The 21,422-nt window shown below is 48.9% G+C and overlaps 1 protein-coding gene and 1 long non-coding RNA gene across 2 annotated transcripts in view; both read left to right on the plus strand.

The window, feature by feature from the left end:
- The first annotated feature begins 279 nt into the window (after positions 1–279).
- NGDN (neuroguidin) lies at positions 280–11,126 on the plus strand. Its single transcript, XM_088142225.1, has 11 exons — positions 280–435; positions 3,164–3,223; positions 3,353–3,424; positions 5,092–5,229; positions 7,083–7,167; positions 7,274–7,326; positions 8,095–8,218; positions 8,384–8,552; positions 9,046–9,202; positions 10,203–10,263; positions 11,009–11,126. The coding sequence occupies exons 1-11, from the start codon at positions 391–393 to the stop codon at positions 11,026–11,028; spliced, it is 984 nt and encodes a 327-aa protein (XP_087998351.1). The 5' UTR covers positions 280–390; the 3' UTR covers positions 11,029–11,126.
- Positions 11,127–13,395: 2,269 nt separating this feature from the next.
- LOC112542128 (uncharacterized) overlaps positions 13,396–21,422 on the plus strand; it is a 29,733-nt gene continuing 21,706 nt past the window's right edge. The window contains exons 1-2 of the long non-coding RNA XR_015796468.1: positions 13,396–13,555; positions 20,300–20,406. This is a non-coding gene — a long non-coding RNA (uncharacterized LOC112542128). The remainder of the gene's footprint in view (positions 13,556–20,299; positions 20,407–21,422) is intronic.

The raw sequence follows: 21,422 nt of genomic DNA on the forward strand, positions 1-21,422 counted from the left end.
AATAAGGCGGGAATTCAGCAAGATTCTGTTTAATAACTACTTGATGTTGCTGACTGGCCAACGTTCCAAACGGGAGGCACACCCTCCTCCCCTCATTGGCCACACCTATCCCGCAGGAGGCGGGCTCTTAAGCGCTATTGGTTGTTTACCTCCATAAAAGAGGCAGAGATCCACGTTTCAACTTCCATCTGCCCCTTTAAAAAGAAAAAAGAAAAAGAATCCTCGGCATGATTGGCTGGGAGGCTTCAGCGACGCGGAAGCCGCTCAACTATTGGTCCGAGGGCTGTGCCAGAGAGGCGGACGTTCCCTCGGATTGGACAACCCTCTTGAAGAAGGCGGGCTTTCTCCCAGCAGGAAAGAACGCGTCTTTTCCACGTGGGAGTCAAGGCGATGGCGGCCGGGCAGGCTCCGTCGTCGGAACTGCTGGACTTGCGGGTGAGCAGGAGGGCGGGGAGGCGTGCGCACACGCGTTGAGCACGGGCGCTCGTGAGAATGAGCAGTGCCTTTCGTCTGAGCAAACGCTCTTTGCCCTCTGGGTGTGAAACTAAGTCTATTTAATGTGATATATTTATTATATTTAATTTAATATATATGTGTGCATATTTGTATGTATATCCATATACGCTACATCTCTATATAACACATATAGACATATTTATTTTGTTTATTAAATTTATCCCCGCCCATCTCCCCCTAACACATATATATTTCTCTTTCGATACTTTTCTTCCACTCCCCTCCTCTTTTTCCTCCATAATCGATGTATTTGTTGCTGATTCAGCTGATCTAAGTTCAGTTGCACCGACTTAAGTTGCTGCTGTGCCTCCTTCGCAGGAAAACTTCACGAAAGGACCGGGTTGAAGGAAAGAAGCTTTGGCCGGGCTTTAAACAGGGATACGAGATAGAAACTGAGAACCAATTGCTTAAAGTTGAATATGTGGATTAAGCTACTCAAGAACAGCATTAATAGGATTTAAACTGAAAACAAGCTCTCGGCCGCTCTTTTTGCGAATTTACCGTCCGGTTCTGTGCCTGTTTACCTGGGAAGAAGATCCCTTGAGGTTGGGGGGCAAGCAGAGATTGCAGGCAAAAAAGTGCAAAAGGGAAGAATTGTTTTCTGGAGAGATGCCGCAAGGGGAAAATCTGTGTGAGGGTATTGAAAAGAGCCATGCTGCTTGTTGTCAAAATGTAGGCTCAGTGGAATAAGTAGGAGTAAAACAAAATAATGGAAAGACCATTTATAATGGATGGGCTTTCAAAGCAAAAACCTAGAGTGAGTGTGTTGATTTATTTCTATGCTCCTGTAACGCTTTAAAACGTCATGGAGAAAATCTACCTGTGTGGTCACTAGGATGACTTGATGGTCTATAATTGATCAAAAGCTTTAAAAAGGATGGCTTGGATCCTGACAGTAGCAGAACTCTTCCAGGTGAAAGCGAATTGCAATACAAAACACCCTGAGAAATGGGCCCCGGGAATTATTTTAGCAATGCCTTTGGCTGGGGTTGACCTTTCCAAATGCTTGGGAAAAGCAGTTCCCATCAAGCCTGTTGAGAGAATGGCATTTGGGAATTTATTTATTTATTATTAAATTTGTATGCCGCCCATCTCCCCCAATGGGTGACTTGGAATGAGCAAAGAATGTGTGACGGTGGCCAGCTTGCTTTCTCTGTTTTTGTTCAATGCTCTGGGTAGAAACTGTCTGTTCATAAGATCTCAAGGGGAAGCAAGTTCTAGGTTCCCCCCTCTGTTGGAGTGGGGGACAAGAAACTTGGCTGGAGAGCCCCCCTGTGGGTAGCCTCCCCCCCCCCAAGATTAAGGTTCTGGAGAGCTGTGGAGATCTGACTTTGGCGGATGGAGTGGAATGAAATGAGAAAGTTTCTCCTGGGACATGGTGACGTCTATTCAGCGTGATGGAGAGGGCCACAGAATAGACTGTTTGGTTCACAGTTCATATTTATATCAATAACTTCATTACTGGAGGTAGGAATTGTAAATTACCCAGAATCTATTCAACAGAAGAGGCATGGAAGGTGGGAATAAGGTTGCAACAAGGAGGTTGAAAATAGGTGATTTGAGACTGCAATTTAATACATGGATTGGTACCATCCCCCAAATTTGGGTGTTTGCACCTATAGGATCTGTTTCTCCACCATATAAGAAATTGGATTTTCAGAACTGATATAAATTATGGTAATATATAGTTTTAATTAGTGATTTATACTGTGTTCAGCAGGTCTCTTTGGTTTGAAGCTTAATAGGGACTTTTGAATTCTTCAGAAATGAAATGAAATGCTGTTTATTCAGTCAGTGGCCAGCAATAGTTGAAAATATGTAACAGAAAAGTAAAATCAAATGGGTGAGATAAAATGCTAGCATAATAAGGAGTCTCTATAATAAAGATGTAACATATGCTACTATAATGGTGTGTTAACTACTTGTGCAAATGTAAATCTAAAGTATTAGTCTATGAGTAAAAATACATATCACCTAAAACAAGATAGCTAACACATAATAAACCTGAAGTGATGAATAAAACAGAAGTAGTTATTTCTGTGACCAGTTACGCCTTATTTTCATTGCAGCAATACAGAATTTGGCTACTGTGCAATTGATAAATGGTTTTGAATCTTCTAGAAGATGGTTCACATACAAATTGTCTGACCTTCCTGGAAATTTACATATTAGGGGCAGAACACAAGCAGATCTAATGCCCCTGTAGAATTTACAGTGTAATAATACATGCAAAATGATTTCAATCTCCTTGTCACCATGTGGGCAGGTATGCTGGGTCAAAAAAAGTGATATATTTTACAAAAGGAATTGTATGTTGGAAAATTGTAATTTTCGTGACATTTGAAATCCCTTTTTTAGGTAATCCCTCTTTGCATTCTACTCTTTTATTCTTTTTACACGTCTTTTGTTTCTTCATTATATTCTTTCTTTCTAAGATGTTTAATGAATATACTAAGAAGAAAAAGTAGGTGGCTAGTCCAACTTTACATCAGCTTAAGTTTCATGACACAAAGTGTTAGAAAGGACGGAGTTTCAAGGAACTTGAAAGTTTGGTTCTGCTGTGCTAAAGGACTCCAGTATTTCTCCTAAGCGTGAAATACAGAAATTGATTTTTTTTCCCCTGCCTATATTTTCCTCCATGTTCCAGGATGTTGTGGAAGCTGACTTGCCCGCAGCACTAACCCTGTTCAAATCTCTGCAGGAACAGGTGAGATAAAGATGTTACTTTTCCATTACATGGACTTTCAGCCCCACTCCCACTTTTGCAGCTGGCATTGCTTCTTCATGTCCTTTCTGAGAATTGCTTTCTCCTTTTCCTCCTTTTGTGGGGATTCAGGTGGTTGCAGTTACTCACCATGTACAATGTTTAGTGCAGAAGGTACGAGCAGGAGACTACCCCACCGAAAAGGTAAGCTGTTGAAGGAAAGGGGACGGGTGTGGGCAAAGAAACACAGGAGATGGGGCTTAGGTCGAACAGACCTTGTGTTTCTGTGTAAAAACTCCATTTCTTTCTCTTACAACTTAAAAAGAAAAGGCATGGGCAGGGGGCAGCTAGTATAATTTGAATTTACTCCTGAGGCAGGTTTAAGCCTTGTACTGTTAGGAAATAACACGTTAAAACACTGTTTTTCAATCTTGGTGACTTTAAGATGAGTGGACTTCAACTCCCAGAATTCCCCAGCCAGCATGCTCCCAGAATACCTCACCCAGAATTCTGGGAGTTGAAGTCCACACATCCTAAAGATGCCAAGGTTGAAAAAATACAGAGTTAAAACAATATTTAAGATGATAACTTGAGTCATTATCCCTTGCCCAGAATGATCACTTAAGTGACCATCACTTGCCCAGAATGATCTTCTGCCTGGTGCTTCGAGTTTCTCATATTTTCTTCCTGTACTTTCCATTTCCAACTCATAACAGCAGAGAAGGGGAGTAGGTGACCTTCTGTCTGTTGGACTGCAGTTCCCATCATCCTTCCCTGTTGCCCCTGCAGGATAAGACTGATGGCACCTGGATTTCAACAATTCCTGCAAGGTTATACTTCATGCAGCCTTGCTTTGCTGGTTAAGTGCTCACAATCTTTTCTGATGTGAGAATAACTTCGGGTATCTTATTTTCTGCACCTTTTCTCCATCGTTCTATAGCAGTGTTTCTCAAATTTGACCACTTTCAGATGCGTGGACTTCAACTCCCAGAATTCCCCAGCCAGCTGTGCTGGCTGGGGAATTCTGGGAGTTGAAGTCCACACATCTGAAAGTGGCCAGGTTTGAGAAACGCTGCATTAAACGGAGCATTCAAAAGATCGCCTTGAAGTTGCAATCAAAAATCACCCTGGAACTTGATCCCAATTGCAACAGGCGCGAGGCGTGCACGGTGGCTCACTCCGTACCTGACCGCACCAACTCGTGGAGCGCAGCCTCAGAAATAAAGATAACCAGGTAAAGCCCTAAGTCCAGCTGAGGATGTGTTAGAGAGCAGGGATTCCCTGGGGCGGGCCAGAGAGGATTCCCCACGATCTGACATTGTCCTCTTTGGAACAATAGGCCAGTGAGGTCACTCCTCTCAGAACGGAAAGGAATCCCGAGAGAGAGACAATGGGATTCCCCGAGTTCTTTCTCCGGGCTTCCACCTTCCCCAGGAATCTGGCTGCCCATTGTTCCAAGCATTAGCTTGGCTTCCAGGAATTTTACTCGGTGGTTGATCTTGGCTGGCTGGGGAATTCCGGGAGTTGAAGTCCACACATTGGAAAATGGCCAAGTTTGAGAAACACCGTTCTCTAGTAATGAGCCTGCTTGATCCTTCCTCTCCCCCACCCCACTCTCTCATATTTAGGAGGATGTCTTTTGTGCCCCCAAACTTATCCTTCTCTGCATCTGCTGTAAAGTTTAAACTGTCTGCAAGACCTCCCCAGCCAGGCTCCTCTGACTTCCCTGTGGTCCTGTGTCCGTAGCAGATACCTTTGTCCTTCTGTTGTGGCATCTCATACCTTAATTCTGTCTCCCCTCAGTTTTCATTCCAATGCAGGCTTGTAAATCCTCCCTATGGTTCATCTGCCTCCTTTTTTCCTCCCATCAGGGCCTCAGTTTCCTGGAAGTGAAGGACCACCTTCTGCTCCTCTACCTTCAAGATCTCTCGCAGCTGATGCTGGAGAAGACCTTGGGACATTCTGTGGCCAACCATCCTGCCTTGCTGCGCTTGGTAGAAACTCGAACGGTATGAGCCGTGGTGGACTTTTGCAAGGGGATCTCGTCCGTGTTTTAATAGCTTGACCAGCTAGCAGGTAGCGTCTAGCTGACCTTGGCTGATCTCAGAAAAGCCAAGCAGGGCCAGACCTGCTTGACGTGTAGATGGGAGGCCACCAGAAAATCTTAAGGTGTAGGCCAGCCCGGGAAGTTGGCAGCACGCTACTGCAGTACTGTTGCCAAGGAAATTTCACGGCACCAAGAATCAAGCTCGATTCCAAAAAGAACATTGCTAATAGGATTGATTCTGGGCGCAGCAGCATCTTTAGAACCGGTTTCCCCTCTGCTTTCAGAAATAATTGCTCATGGATTAAGTGTTCACTGAGGCTTCTTAACAAATTGCACTGTGGTTGCTGCAATTCTGCCCTTCCCCATTTCCCTGCGGCAGTGTTTCTCAACCTCAGCAACTTTAAGATATCTGGAATTCTGGGAGTTGAAGTCCAGATATCTTAAAGTTGTTGAGGTTGAGAAACACTTCCCTACGCCTTCTTTTTCTTTGCCTTCCCAACACTATTGATCTGTTTCTTTTCTAGGATTATTAGCCTCTGGGATCACGGAGAGGTTGCCCGTCAAGATACTGCAGAACTCTTAATTGTTTTTAATTGCAATCGACTGGCACAACTCCTCTCCAGGGAATAAGATTTTTTTTTAATTTCTTAAAAGAAACACGTATTATTAATTTTTAAAATTTCATTAGTATTCGCTTATACATTTGTTAGATTTTTATCCTGCCTTTTATATAGCAGATCAAGGTGGCATTCGTAGCTCTCCCACTTTCCACCCCCACCACAATCCTGCAAGGTAAGTTGGGCTAAGAGACAATCACAGTCTTCAATTTTCCCAGTGGATTTCCATGGCCGAGGATGGACTGGTTCCCCCCACTGCCACTCCCCCATCTTAAGCAGCTTCCAAAATAATTTTATGGCTCTGTTCCTGATTTTTCCCAAAGTGACTGTGGGCCAATCACTCTCTCTCAGGCCAGTCTACCTTGCAGGGTGATCGTTGTGGGGGAAAATGGGGCGGCAATGCTGTGTACGCTGCCTTGAGCTCCTGAATAAAAAAAGGTAAGATCAAATCTAATAAATAATTAAACATAAATAACATTCTGAGCTGTTGGGTGATTTTGTGGTTTAAGGCTAATGCCAGGGCTTTTATTGATTTATATATCAAATTTGTCACCACCTGTCTCTCCAAAAAGCAACTCTGGGCAGTTTACAGAAGAGATAAAATCCATTAAAATACAATATAAAACAAAAATAAAGTAAATAAAGGGCTGGAGATGATGTTGCTGTTTTATGATGATGATCCACCCAGAATCTCATGATAGTGCAAATAGATCAGGCAACCTGGGGGGGGGAGTGTATAAAATGTTCCTTTCCTGATCCATGCTCATACCTCTGATGAAGCACATTGGGATCCAGAGAAGTTTATGACAATTTTAAAAAAAGCAGGTTCATTTTTTTTGAATAATATTTTATTGAAATTTTAAAGTTACAAATTTAAAAGTTAGAAATGAAAAAGAAAATTGGAAATACAGAATATAAAGAAAAGGAAGCGTGAGATAAAGTAAAAGAAAAAGAAAAAAAGATATGAAAAATAGATAACTTCCAATCTATCTCTGGTCTTAGGAATAATAAGGCTATCATAGGTGCTAGTTTTTAATACATTAAGTAGGAATAATTCTTTGTCAAAACATATCCCATTACATTTATAATCCAATCTTCAAATCCCCATGTAAGCTTCACCCCACCTGCATTTTGCAAATAGTCCATCAAAGCAGGTTCATTTTTCAATAAAGTGCTTTCCCCCCTGCTTTGGGAACAGGTGTTGGAGAAGATGCGCCCGATTGAGCAAAAATTGAAGTACCAGATGGACAAACTGGTGAAGGCCGCTGTTGTCGGGGGGCTGGGTGAGTCATGAGGGATTTGGGGGGCCTCCGGGGGAAGAATGGTGCAAATTGGGCACCTAAGAAGAGGTATCTTAACTTGCTTTCCTGGGCGCTGCTCCTCTCTTAGGTGAGAACGATCCGCTGAGGTTCAAGCCGAATCCGAATAATCTGATGAGCAAGGTAGGAAAAAAAAAAGATTTGGATCTGAATGGCTCGGGAAAAAGCCTTCCTTGTGGTTCACAGTAAAAATGAGCTGGGGTCAAACTTTTCCAATCTGTGCTTCCGGATATATTGGGTTACAGCCCCCATCGTCCCAGTTCAGTGCATCTGGGAGGTCAGAAAGTTGCACCCAGCCTCTTCGTTTTCCGGTTGGAGCATTTGTATTTCTCACTCCTAAAATGGATTTTGGGGCTTAGTTGTTTTCTCCTTGTCTAGGGGAGAGAGGGCAAAGTTTTTCTGGAGCTCTGCTTCCCCTCTCCTCCTGTCTGGTCTTGAGTTTGGTAGGAGGGGTGCAAATGGTTAAATTATGGGAACTTCTGACTCTCCAGTGGCTTCCGGAAGACTGGAATAGATAGGAATAGTTTGCATACATCTTCGAAGACGCAAATAGGTCCCTTTCTCCCTCCCTCCCTCCCTTCTTTCTTGGGTGAGGTAGAACTGCTCTTGGAAAAAGATCCACCGGAAAACAACCAGTGGCTTATTAATATTAATAATCTCTCTTTTGATTGAGGTTGATCTGAGACCAATCCTGCAGCCAGCTTGGAACCCAGTTTGTTCATTACTAGGACTAAGAAGGAAGTTGGCCCATTCTGGGAGTTGAAGTCCACCCACGCTGGCTGGGGGATTCTGGGAGTTGAAGTCCACACATCTTAAGGTTGCCAAGGTTGAGAAGCACTGATCTACTCTAAGTTAAACCGGCCTCTTGCCATTCTCTCTCCCCATTCCCAGCTCAGTGACTCGGAAGATGGAGAAGATGACGAAGATGACGGGGATGTGAAGAATTCTGGGAAAGAGACATCAAAAGGAGGCATCCGGAAATACGTCCCTCCTCGCCTGGTCCCTGTGCATTACAGTAGGAACAAAACCTGGTTGAGAAAAGTGGGGGGGGGGAGGCAGGGTCCGGTGTCACAGTGTCAAAAAAGCACAAACTGGGTTGCTCCGTCCCAGAAGCGGCTGCAGTGGAGCACCTGGCGAGGGCTTTTTTGCCGGCGCTCACCCCTCTCTCTGTCTCTCGCAGATGAAACCGAGATGGAGAGGGAGAAGAAGATGCTGGAGCAAGCGAAGAGGCGAGCGCTGAGCAGCTCCATCATCCGGGAACTGAAGGAGCAGTACTCAGACGCCCCGGAGGAGATCCGGGAGGGGCGCCACGCCCATGCGGCCCGGCAGAATCGGGAGGATGAGCACCGGTCAGTGGGGGCGGAGGGGGCAGGCCGGGGGGGCAAGGGGAGGGGGCAGCAGCCTGTTCGCTGGGAAGGGGGGGTCCCAGGAGTGGGTTGAGCTTAATGCCAGGCAAAGCTTTCTGAGCCTGAAATACTCCCAGCACATCTCCAGGCACGGGATGAAACTCCTAGGTGCAAAGTTTCCAAGACATTTTTGTGCTTGAAAGGATGGACGGGGAGCTCCTGAGTTCTCCGGCAGGATTGGAAAAGTAGGAGCTTGGTGGGTTGGGGAGGGAACTTGGAGGGCCGGAGGAGAGCACTGTTGAAGGGCCCAAGGGAGAGACGTCACAGATCTTGAAGCGGGACTCTCGGTTGTACTGGCCGGAGGCCTGGATGGAGCCTCCAGAGGCAGAGGCAGTCTACCTCTGAACGCCAAGGGCTGGGCTGCCATCCTCCTGCCCTAATCGGCCTCTGCCTGGGGACTTGAGCTGCGCAAACACGCCCCGACTTCTCGTTGCAGGACCAACTACGAGGAGAGCATGATGGTCCGCCTCAACGTGAGCCGCAAAGAGAAAGCCCGCCGCAGACAAGGAGGGGTCCTCGGCTCCCAGCTCAGCTCCCTCACCCACTTTGGGGACATCAGCGCCCTCACTGGGGCCACCCCGTCCCTGGGAGAAGTGAGTTTATTGTGGCTGCGTTATCGTTGAGTCAGGGGGCATCAGAGCCACCTGGTCACGGGGAAAGGTGGGCAGGTGGCCAGGGAGGGGGAAAGGGTGGCCCTTCCTGTGAGCATTTTTGGGCACGTGAACGCCGTGCACCAGAAGCCCCTTGGCCTGGTCTCCTCTTGGTTATTGGAGAAATGGAGGGGTGCCTGGAAGGGCTGGGCTATGCCCGAGGGCCCCATAGGCCTTCCTGCCAGCACGCTTTCCAAACTGGGGGGACTGGCCTCTTTTTTCACCCCTCTCCTGTTCCCCTTCAGCCAGGGAGGGGCTTGACAGAAATCCTCGTATCTGTGGCTTCTTTATGAAACGGTCCATTTTGACAACCAGCCCAAGGAAATGGGGCAGAGAAACCAGCATCTCTTTCCTTCTCCTCCCTATTCCCCGTCGCCCTCGCTTTGCCTGTTTTCTCCTGAGAAAGTTGCAGAGCTCCAAACGCGGGGGGTCCTTTTGTCTTCTGGGGAAAAAGGGGGACCCTCGAAGCACGACCCTCCGGAAAGTTCACAAGCGGCTCCCATCATCCTCCCCGATAAAACAAACATGGTGGGCTTGGCCATAGCACTCGTGGGGGCCAGAGAGAGCCTGGCGATCGTTGCTTGCAAATGGCCCACGTGCAAAGGGTCCGCCTGGGTTTGCCCATCTGTCTCCCATCCAGAAACTTGTCTGGATTGGTTGGGGTTTCCCCAGTAGCGGTGGCCACCGGCCTTCCCACTGGCATAGTGCCTCCCTCGGTGGCATTTTTAAACAGTGCCCCTTGGAACCAATTCCCCAGCATCGACTTCGGGGCTTCAGATGGTCAAGGAGGCCGTGGTGAGGCTCCGTGAGAGTGGAGCGATGCTGTCTAGCGAGGTTTCAGATCCGGGAAGTCTCCTGAAGTGCAAAAATTCCCTTCTCCGTCGCTAGACTCCCCTCTGCCTCATTGTCTTCCCTTTCTTCTGATTTCTCCTTCTTCTTACAGGATTCAAATCTTCCAAAGAAGAAAAGGAAAAAGATGAGCACAAAACGGGGCAAGAGAAAAGGTAAGCGTGGATGAAAAGCCTGTGTCCCCCTTTCTCTTTCTCCTCCCTTAAATCATAGAAATAAGGACGTTTCTTCCCGCACTCTATGCCTGCTGACTGCAGCCGGGGTGGAGGAAACAAAGGGAATCCCAAAAAATCTGAATGCTTCCCTATAGAAAGATAAAAATCTGGACTCACCCAAAGCGAGTAGATCTCAAAATCTACCCCAAATAACAACCGGGCATTTGGTTTTTTTCTCGATATTTTCCATAAAGTAACTTGGAATGGTATTCAATCAATACCACGCCAGGTCGGAGCCTAGTTAGGACTTGAAAGGGAGATGCTGGGAAATCCCACGCTGTGTTTTGATGGGGGCATTGCAAAAATCCCAAAAGGAGGCCAGAGCAAACAGTTTCCACGTTCCTGCCAGAAAAAAACTTTTAACATGCTCAGGGCCTCGTCTGCATCAGGGCTGAGCTTGGTTTGATGGAGATTAATCTCCAGTTTTCTTTCTTCCTCTTCCCCCAAAACACCCACATCCGAGAATCACCTATTGTTGAATAGCAAACCCGACCTAACTAGAAAAAAAAACTTGGGGGGGAAAAAGCCGTAGTTCCTTTGCTCCTTGTGAATATCACTTCCTCACAGAGGTCTAACCTCTTGATAGAACCCCACCCTCTTTCTTCCTAAAGCTGTGATATTTTCTGCACTAAGTTCGTTCCCTTTCTTTCTTTCTCTCCCCTCTTCTCCCTGCCCCATCCTCCAGGTTTTCGCAAGAGACGATAAACCTCCTCTTACTGGTCAGGATCGAGCTCTGGTGAACCCCAATAGCTCGGATGTGCACCCCCATTTAGTGCTTAATAATAAAATTTAAGAGCCATCTTTTCCTGTCTAAATTCTGTCATCTTTTTTGCTTTGCCCGGGTAGAAGTGCGGCGTAACCGGGGGGGAAAAAGCACATTTGGGGCTCGCCCTTAATCCTAACTGCCTTTTGATTGAAGAAAGGGGAAGCTGGAAAAAAATAATTCAAAGTAACATAGTTAACCGGGTTCACGACAGGTAATAACAGCTGGTTCCTTTCTCAGTTTTGCTCAAGCCCTTTTCTGTGCTGTTTCTGCAGTTCACCCCCAATCGCGGTGGCCCCCCACGCGTGGCATCAGCGTGTTTCACGCGTAGCGTGTTACTTCGCGTTGTGTTTTCGTTTCTGAGCGATAAAACTCCTTAATACGGGAATCCCCACATTTCTCCCTCTCTTTCCCCCACCCCAAACTCCTCGTCTGCTTTAGAGCGACTGGCAAAATCAATAGCATTGATCCAGCGTGGGGTGGGGGGGCCGCCGGAGCACGGAAGGGAATCCTCGCCTGCTTTAAACCCTGATCCGGGCTAAGTGGAATCCGATAAACACAAGGAGGAAATCAATGGCTTGACGCGCTTGAGGAACTGCGGGGGGGGAAGCCGTGGTGAGAAGGGGAAAAAAAAGGAAAATGGAAATGGAGAAATTGCACCAGATACAGGGCACAGGGCTTTTGAGTGGGCAGGGGGGTGGAAGGAGGGTGGAGAAGCGCAACAAACCAGGGTTTCTCTCCTTCCCCACCCAGGGATGCTTCAGTTTGTGTTTCAGGGTTCAGCCCCCCTCTTCCACGTCCATCCGTCCCCCCTAAAGGTTTCATGAGTCGGGTGGCGGTTGTGCCTTTTTGCAGAGTGCAAAAGAGAAAGATTAATTCATTAGTTCAGTGATTCTCAACCTTGGCCACTGGAAGACGTGTGGACTTCAACTCCCAGAATTCCTCAGCCAGCAAGGCTGGCTGGGGAATTCTGGGAGTTGAAGTCCACACGGCTTCCAGTGGCCAAGGTCTTCAAATGGCCAAGGTTGATGATTAGCTTCTTTGTGGCAGAGGGGACCTGGAGGGCATCTCCGGGGTGCTGAGAAAACCAGGGGCAGCTTTGAAACGGAGAGCCAGGTCTAGAGAATTAAATTGCATTTTATTATTTTTATTATTTTATTATTTTTATTATTCGTTTGTAGGGCTTATGCCCCCCACCCAGCACACTCCATCCCCTTTCCCTCTGCCCTAGCAAACCCCGGAAGTAAGATATACCTTGCAAGTCTCGGACCCACGCCGAGTTGCCCAGCGAGCTTCTGTGGCCGAGGTTGGACTTGAACCCGGCTCCTGGTGGATAGCCACTTGCCAAATTTTGGAAGGGGCAGGAAAACCAGAGAAAGCCTCTTCCAGGCTGTCCAGTCTCTTAAACTGCCCCAGCAGCAGAGGCGCGCTGGTTCACCCGAAAGAAAGGAAATGCTTTGCGGGAGTGGACGATGGGCTGGTGGGTTGGAGCTGGGCCTGCCAAGACATGGATCCGAATTGATGGGGGCCCTGGGGGGGGGTCTGAAGGGCAAAGGACCAGTGGGGTCTTCTCAGCTGGGGAAGGGGGGGTCTTAGGGCTGGGGGGGGTGGGCAACCCCTGCCTTCCTGCCCCCTCCCCGTCCCATGTTGTCTCTGCATTTTGGGGGAATCCCTTTCTGCCCCATTGCTGCCATGGCGTTTGCATTTATCTGTCTCTGCCTGCAGGGGGCTCCCTGCACCCCAATTCCTTCCCTCTCCCCCCCTCATTTTCATTCCAGCCACGCAGCCTCCCACTCCCGTTCTCAAATTAATTTGGTGCCGTTGAGCACTGCAGTGTGTCTCCCTTGCTGCAGGCCCTCCTCTCCTCTTCCTCCCTCCTGCATTTTCTCGCCGCCTCCCTTTCTCCCCCACCCCCCCAGCCCCATTTTTTAGGCATTTGTGACTCTGCTCCTGCTTTTTCCTGCATCTTTCCCGTGTCAGCCTCTTCTCTGTGTGACGTTCCCCTGGGGATTTGCAGGGCGGGAGGGCGGGGTGCAGAGGAATTGGGGAGGGAACGCTAAGGGGCCCGATCTCTTTGCAAGAACAGGGTGAAAATCCAAGGAGGATTTTCTTTTCAGCTCTTCCTAGATGCTAAACCTTGCAAGGGTCCATAACTAACAAGCCAAACTCCACCATTTTCTTGAGGGCTGGCTTTTCTGCATGGGCTTGCTTCGGAGTTGACTCGTGCGGAGGGGGCTGCACTGCGAGGCCTACACCCCAGCCCTCAAATTCGGAAGATCACCCCCTCTATTTTTTTATCCTGCAGAGGGGGAACCCTGCGTCAGGCTGGGAAAGACCGAATGGGTGAGGTTGACCAACCCAAGTTTGTGGCTAAGAGGTGATTTGAACCCTGGTCTGCAGCAGCAGAGTCTGACAGTGATTCTCCCTTTGTTGGACTCCAGTTCCCAGTATCCCCTGCCATTTGGCCAGGTGAGTTGGGACGCATGGTGTTGAGAGTCCAATGACCCTTGGTGGAACTGACTCCTCAATTAAAAGTCCTGGTTAGTTTCCCCTTAATCTTGAACAGTCCAAAAAAAAAACCCTACCAGAGAGTTTCATCCATTGCTATCTGGTTTGTTTCAACCATGTTTGTTGAATAAGCCACCGTGACGTAGTCCACCCTGCGTGAAGCAATGAGGAGGCGGCTCAGCATGAATTGTAAATCCTGCCTTTTAATACAGATCCAGGACTGGCTTGTTCACACGCCATGTTTGGCACGATCTGTAAGTACCCAGACTGTTACGGACCATTCTGCAAATCATGATTACAACTCTGGGCCAGGTGCCCCCTTTGTGCAAACAGCGTCACCTGGCTTTGCTTTGCCCAAAGGAAGCTTTGGGGAATCTGCTGTTGGGCGTTAAAGATCTGCCCGGCCATCAGCTGCCAGATCCCAGTCTCTGCTCCCTCTCTAAGGACCCAGAGCTCTAATTCGGTCCTGTCTAAACCACCTTAGATCCAAATTATCTGCTGAGCAAGAAAATGAACAAGCGATGGGCGTTTTCAGCAAAGGAGGTTTTCTGAATGCCTCGGGCAGCCTCACCCCATGTGGCGCTCTAGTTGCGGAGACTACAGTTCCAATCACGCTAAACGGGCGAGGCCAAGGGGAGTTGTAGTCTAGCACCTCCAGTCAGGGTGGGAAAGCACACCGGTGTCGAACGGTCACATCTGAATTCTGGGATTGTGATGGTACGTGGGAATGGCCTTGGGAGACAGGAGGAAGAAAGCCGCAGACTGGGCAATGGGCACCAAGAGGATATCTCAGCCCACAGATGGAGGGAGGAGGGTGTGGGAGGCGTTTCAGAAGGGACCCCCCTAATTTTCCGAAGAGTAAAAGGAGAGGAGGGGAGAAATAAAGATAGAATTAGGACTGGTTATGCTTCTGGTCTGGACTACCTCGCAGGCCTAACAGAGATGGCGTCTTGTGACTGATATTGTCAGCCCTTTGAAGTAGGCCAGGTCAGGAAGCAGACATCACAAGGACTATGAGAACTTTACTGATATAGGCTATATCAACTGTTACTCTATAGGCCAATGTTTCTCAACCTTGAAGATGTGTGGACTTCAACTCCCAGAATTCCCCAGCCAGCCATGCTGGCTGGGGAATTCTGGGAGTTGAAGTCCACTCCTCTTCAAGTTGCCACGGTTGAGAAACACTGCTATAGACTATAACGATGTTTCTCCTTCCCTCCCTCTTACACCAAAGAGAGTCAAAGTGGGGCAACCTTGAGTTTCTTTCTCACACTCCTGCTTTCCCAGACTGAGCTCATGTTTAGTAAACCTCCTCCAAGATCATCTCCATCCTCCACTACAGGTGTCCAGGGCCTTTGCAGGGTCGGGGAGCCAAACTTTCTTTTTAAAGAAGCCATGACGTTAATTCCGCTGTTGACCGCTGCATCCTGTAGTTTTATATTTACACTGGTTTGCTACTCTATGTAACCCGCTTTGGCTCTTTTGGCAAAATTCTGGGGATGAATAATAATAACGCGGTGCTTTAGTCAGGCAAATCTTTAGTAACTACTAACTAACTAACTACCCTAGTACTACATAATTGAAATGGCAGAAGGTTCTTTCCGAGCTCTGATTTTTTAGATTGATTCTTAGGTTTTCTCCCTATAGATCAGTGTTTCTCAACCTTGTCCACTTTAAGATGGGTGGACTTCAACTCCCAGAATTCCCTAGCCAGCATGGCTGGCTGGGGAATTCTGGGAGTTGAAGTCCACCCATCTTCAAGTCGCCAAGGTTGAAAAATACTGATACAGATGATAAACATGGCTGGCTGGGGAATTCTGGGAGTTGAAGTCCACCCGTCTTCAAGTCGCCAAGGTTGAAAAATACTGATACAGATGATAAACATGGCTGGCTGGGGAATTCTGGGAGTTGAAGTCCACCCGTCTTCAAGTCGCCAAGGTTGAAAAACACTGATACAGATGATAAACATAGCAGGGCTTGTAATTTTACATTTGGCTAGTCCTCAAGTTTCCTGCGTGCGCCTTTTGCAATAAGCTAAGAATGTCCCAAGCTGTAACCACTAGCTCACAGCCCCTATAGCTTAGCTGGTGGACATTTGGGCTTCTTCCCACGGCTATCTGTTAGTACTGGCTGTGGTTGAATTAAAGAGAGCAAGAAAGCAAGTTTCTGCAAGGAGTATCTTGCACCAAATTTGAGACTTCAGCAATGGCAGGTGGTTCCTCTGAGTTTCTGTAGTTTATTGTGGTCCTCGTATGTGCGATGAACACGGGGCTCTTGCCGCAAATGAGACTTTTCCGGATTTTCTCTATCAGCCACTGTTCGGGTTTATCTTCCACTGGATCCTCCTGAATCGTTCTGGCCACAGCCCAGCCGAGGAGGGGGAACAGCCTTCCAAAATGTCTCGGGGGGAAGGATTACGATTCCCATCATCCGCAGCCCCGGTGGCTAAGACGAAAACGGGAAGCCAGTCTCTTACATTTGCATCTTTGCCTCCCTTTAGAAACAGGGGCCAGAGAAGATTCAGCAGTATTGGTGGTGGAAAACTGGCATCGCCTTTCACACAAACCACCTTCCCACTCCCCAGCGTGGTTTGACATTAGCTAGGGACGTGGTAGGAAACCAGCATTCGTGGCTGAGTCAACGGAACGTGGCTTTAAGGCGGGGGTTTGAAGCCTCTCCGTCCAGGGGCAAAGGGAGAGTTTTGCACACACATCACAAGCTGGCATTTGCAAAGATGCATTCCCCAGAAGAGGAGCTGTTTGCCAACTTCCGGGTGATCCTTCCTATCTCAGCCTCCTTTTCTCTCTTTTTCTGGGAGAGGAGCCCATGTCTTCTCTCCTAGGAGAGCTGCTGTGACTGTCACTCTTTTCCTCGGAACGCCTTTAGCGTTTTTCTGGTCCCCAAAGGCATCCTTAGAAATAAAGGGGCGGTTGGATCTTGAACATTTGTATGCCGCCCAGCAGTCTTCCCGCTGCTTAAAATGAAAAGAATGCAGAAATAAAATAAAACCCGGGGAGATGGTGAGCTCACAAAAGAAACACGGTGGAAGAGCCGTAGCTCCCATGCGCTGTGACGGTGTTCCAGGCATGGCGCAAGGTCTGGACTCCCATCAACGATTGTCCTGGATTGGAAAGCTTTCTGGAGCGAAGCTTCCAATTCAGAGATTTGCATTGTCTAGGATCTGTGCAGTGCTGGCCTGGTTAGCTGTAAGGATATGTGGGAATGACCTTGGGAGACGGGGGAAGGAGACACAGCCAGAGGAAGGGTTGGATAAGAGGCAGCTGAGCCCAGAGCAGGAATGGGGTGTGGCATTCTGGGAGTTGAAGTCCGCCCATCTTCAAGCTGCCAAGGTTGAAAAGCACTGATGTAGATGATCAACATAGCAGGGCTGTGTCTCAGAAGAGACTCTCTCTAGTTCCTTGAGCTGTTAAGGGGATGGGGGAGAGGTGTCCTTTCAGACTTGCGAGGTTGATGTCAGCCTTGCGAGGTAGGCCAGATAGGAAGCATGCCCAGATGACCAAATTCTACTTTACCGTAAGGTTACATTAACAGCATCTTGCAAGTCTGAAAGGACCTTTCTCTCCCGTCCTCTTTACAGCCCAAGAAACGAGGGAGGGTCCCTTCTGAGACCTTTCCCATGCCCCCATTCCTGCTGTGGGGACCGCTGCCTCTTATCCGACCTTTGCAGCTCTTCCTCTGTTTCCCAAAGTCATTCCCACATCCCGTTACATTAGCACAGGAGGATCTTGATTGCAGTCCAGTAATGGAGAGGCTCGAGGCTGCTCCCTTCCAGTGCTCAAGGGGTGGCGGATGACCTCGCCTCTGCTCTCAATGATGCTCAGGGTGTCGCCAACTGTATTGCAAAGCCCCAGTTGCTTTGCAGTCCAAATTGCTAGCTCAGACTTTGCTGGGGCAGAGGAATATGCGTTTGCCTCTGGTCTCCAATTACTTTTGCCCATCCAATAAGATCCGACAGGGCTGGCACGCTTCAGGTCCCGTCGCTCAAGCGGGACCCAGGAGTCATGCCTCCCTCTGTCCTTCCTGGCGGGACGGTTTTCTTGAGATCCAGATGACCCCAATTTTGCCTGTCTTTCGGAAGATGTGGTTTTTCTGCTGAGGGCAGGGTCAGGAAGTTTTGTGAACCCCTTTCGACTGTTTTTGGTGGTCTGAATGATCTCTGATGCCATCGGTTTTCTCCTATTTCATTTGGGGTTGGTTGGAACCACGTCTGTCACCCTGGGCAGCAGGTCAAGCGGGCAGCTCTGTAAATTGAATGAATAAATCAGTAACGTGAAGAAGGTGTGAATGTCCGCAACTCCGTTATCTCGGTCAAGAGCAAAAATGCCAAGGACTGCTAGGGCCTCACTCATCCGGTTGCTTTTTAGCTCCCATGACCTCCTGCCGGTTCATGCTTTGTCCATGTTGGCTAGAGTTACGGAAGGGGCATAGGGCACGGTGCCACCAATGGGAAACATCTCCCTGTTGATTGGAGAACATTCAGCTTGCGGTTCAAGTGTTTTTCTGAAATTGAAAACGCTCTCGAGAGTTTATTTTGCACTGAGTATCCCCAGTGACAATATCTTCCTCCCTCTTTAGCAGTGTTTGTCAACCTGGACCACTTGAAGATGGGTGGACTTCAACTCCCAGAAGTCAGCCGGCTGGGGAATTCTGGGAGTTGAAGTCCACCCATCTTCAAGTGGCCCAGGTTGACAAACACTGCTATATACTATGCAACTTTGAAATTGCTTTTTTAAATTCCTTTTTATTATAATTATTAAAGCAATTACGTTAGGAGAAAAAGGAAGCTTGGGGGCTTTATTTATTTATTTTCTCTCCCCCACCCCCATTGTTGTGACTTTTTATCCGCACTGGTAAAAACCGTGGTGTGGTTGCCCCCCCTCCCCTTTTCTTGGAGGTGAATATTGACTCTCAAACATTGCTAACTCTGCGTTCAGCTTGAAGCTTTATGAAAACGATTGCTGCGTAGTTGATAACTTTGCCCTAATTGCTCGCTTTTCGCATGGCGCGTCTCCCTCCCCAACCCGTCCTGCTCTGGGTCCTGGGGTTGGGGCAAATAAAACCACTCTCTGCCAACCCACCGCTGCGGGTTCTTCGTTCCCGTGTCCAGGTTTTGCTGCGGTGATCGTAAGTTTCCCCTTGGTCCCCCCTTCCCCGCACTCCACCGTTGGAATGTTAATTAGCAACCAGGACTTAATTAATTCAGCTGCCAATTAGTGCTGTGGTGGGGGAGGGGGTCGCAGACGGGGGCACAGATGGCTGTTTATGGGCTGGCAGAGTGCCACTTTCAACGGCGGGTGGGGCGGGCGAGATGAAAGCCGAAAGACTGTGTTGGGGGGGGTGTCGCTTCCCCGGGAGGGACGCTAGACTTGGTCATGCACACACATGCTCCCACCCCCACCCCCCCTCCCTGCCCGTGGTTGGCATAAAGAGCAGGGCACCTGCACCAGAGACGGTACATGGAATGGGTGCTGGAATGAGGTTGGCGCTGGTGAAGGGGGGCGGTGGGAGAGACAGAAAGGATGGGATGATGGAGAAAGAGGAAAAGGAGGAGAGCGAAGGTGGAATAATGTTGCCCGGAGGTCTCAGGGAAGGAAGAGAGAGAACGTGCGGAGAACAAGAAGGGCAGAGAAGCAGAAGATGGCTCGAGCGACGAAGCCAGAGATAGAGGGAAGAGAGGAAGATGGCAGGGGGAGGTGGCATATGCCAGTCGGATACCAGGAGAGATTCTGCACAGGGGAGGGGTGATGACAGCTGGCATGGAACAGCCGCCCGCCCTGCCACCCTCCCCACTTCCCTCCCTCCTTTCTGCGGCATTCGTTCTGCTCACCATCTCCAATGCCAACTGGGCGGGTGGGGGGAGAGAGCGAGAGAGAGTGAGATGCCAGGTTGGTGCACAAATTGCAGCATGGGGAGGGGGCACGGCAAGGAGGGAAGGGAGAGAGCAGCTGGCATGACTGTGCCCGCGGGGAGACGAAGGCAGAGAAGGCCAGTGCAACTGACTGGCATCCGGGTGGAGGCTGGTGGGTCTTTCAGGGCGTTTGGGAGCATTGGCATCGTGCCCCCGGCCTCAGCCGCAGACTTGGGTACCAGCCGGCAGGTGGCGAGACGTGGAGAGGGTGGGAAAGGGGGTGCAAAAGCAACGGCGGGGGAAGGCGATGGGCGCTATGTGGCGACGGGCATCGATGGATGGACCCCTGAAGCGCTGCAGGCACTCAGGACGAGAATTCAGGAATGGCACAAGGCACGGAGCGAAGCGAGATGCAGCAATAGATCACCCTGGGAAAGAAAGGCAGGGCGTGGGCAGGCAAGTGGGGCAACCTTGGGGGCCGGGGGTGGGGGAGCAGCTGCTCGGCTGAGCCACAGAGAGGTGGGCCTTGGCACCCCTGGTCTATTCTGCCTGCAACGTCCGTCTCCCCTCCAGTTCTTTCCCATTGGCACCTCTGTACCCGCCTGAACTTGGCACTGAGTCAAAGCCGGTTGGGGCTGGCATCACCCTCACTGGCACGTGAATAGAATCGCTGAGGTTGGCACTCTGCAAAGAGCAGGGAGGCAAGGCATTGTTGCCATTGCTGCTAGCCGGGCACCGCCTCGCCATCCCAGTGGGCACGGGGAAAGAGGCTGGTTGGGTTCCTTCCTTCCTTCCTTCCCTCCCTCTCCAGCTGTTGCCCTATCTTTTTCCCCAAGGTGCCCACCCGCCCCTTTGCAACCTTGGATTACGAATAGCTACGGATCCAGACCGGACGCTCAAAGGATCTGCCAGATTCCCTCGCTCGCCTTCGTGGAACTTGCAGGTTAGATTCAATCTTTCTTTCTTGTAGGCCTCTCGGAACAGGGTGGCTGGGAGGGTGGCTGGGTAGGCACCCGGCTGGACCGGAGGGAGCTGCCCTGCGGAGGATGGTGGGCCTCTCGTGGCCCCAAACAAAGGGGCAAGGGAAGCTTTGCCTGGACCGACTGGTGGACTCGAAGGCCAAAAAGGGAGACCCTCCCGCCCCCCTGGATGCTGGTGGGGCAAAGGGGTGGCCGCTGGGCTACAACTTGCCGCGTCAGTCCTTTAGGAAACAAAGGGCCAGGAGACGCGGAAGGGGACGCGGGGTGGAGGGGGCAGCGGGCATTTGAATATTTAAAATTTGCGCTGGAAACTTTTTCCCCCCACTGTTTTATGAATTGGGAGAATCAATTTTCCTCTAGCCTTCCTTTAAAAAACAGAAACAAACAGGACCACTGTTTCTCCTTATTTTGATCTGAGCAAGTTTTTTTCTCTTAAATGGTCCTTTCATTTAAGTAGATTTAATTAAATCCATATTTTGTGTGTGTGTGTGTGTGTGTGTGTGTGTATATGTGTGTGTGTGTGTGTATGTACGCATGTGTGTATGTAACTGAACTATAATTATTCTAGGCACTTACAATATAATCCTACATGTTCTTGAGTTCAAAGGGATTTCCTTCAAGTTAAATGAGTATAAGATTACCGTTTTAGAGGAAAAATACCACCGTAACTAATTGCAAACAATTCGATGGAGATAATAGTTTATGTCATACACACCAATCATTTTTAGAGAGAATGATTCAAGGTACAGTTAAATTAGCCTGCAGCTAAGAAATTAGATGGCTAATTCAAATCAACAAGTGAAATACAATCCCAGCTCTTACGTGCTCTCTGCGTTCTTTATCTCTCCCTTTTTTCAACAGCTTCCTTCTGTTTCTTCTTCCACATACACTTGGATCCTGGTTTTGAATTTGTTCGTTGCATTTGTATTTTTTTTTTTATTATTTTTTTACTTTTTTGGCTTTTGCTCTGTCTGGAACT

This window comes from Python bivittatus, unplaced genomic scaffold (assembly GCF_059951505.1).
Source record: "Python bivittatus isolate LINGU-HERP-01145 unplaced genomic scaffold, Pbiv_v1 ctg000370_np1212, whole genome shotgun sequence".
Lineage (NCBI taxonomy): Eukaryota > Metazoa > Chordata > Lepidosauria > Squamata > Pythonidae > Python > Python bivittatus.

Coding starts and splice junctions, on each gene's coding strand:
- NGDN (XM_088142225.1), top strand. CDS start 391: ATGGCGGCCGGGCAGGCTCCGTCGTCGGAACTGCTGGACTTGCGG. Junction 3,224..3,352: donor TCAAATCTCTGCAGGAACAG/GTGAGATAAAGA, acceptor GTGGGGATTCAG/GTGGTTGCAGTTACTCACCA. Junction 9,203..10,202: donor CCACCCCGTCCCTGGGAGAA/GTGAGTTTATTG, acceptor TTCTTCTTACAG/GATTCAAATCTTCCAAAGAA.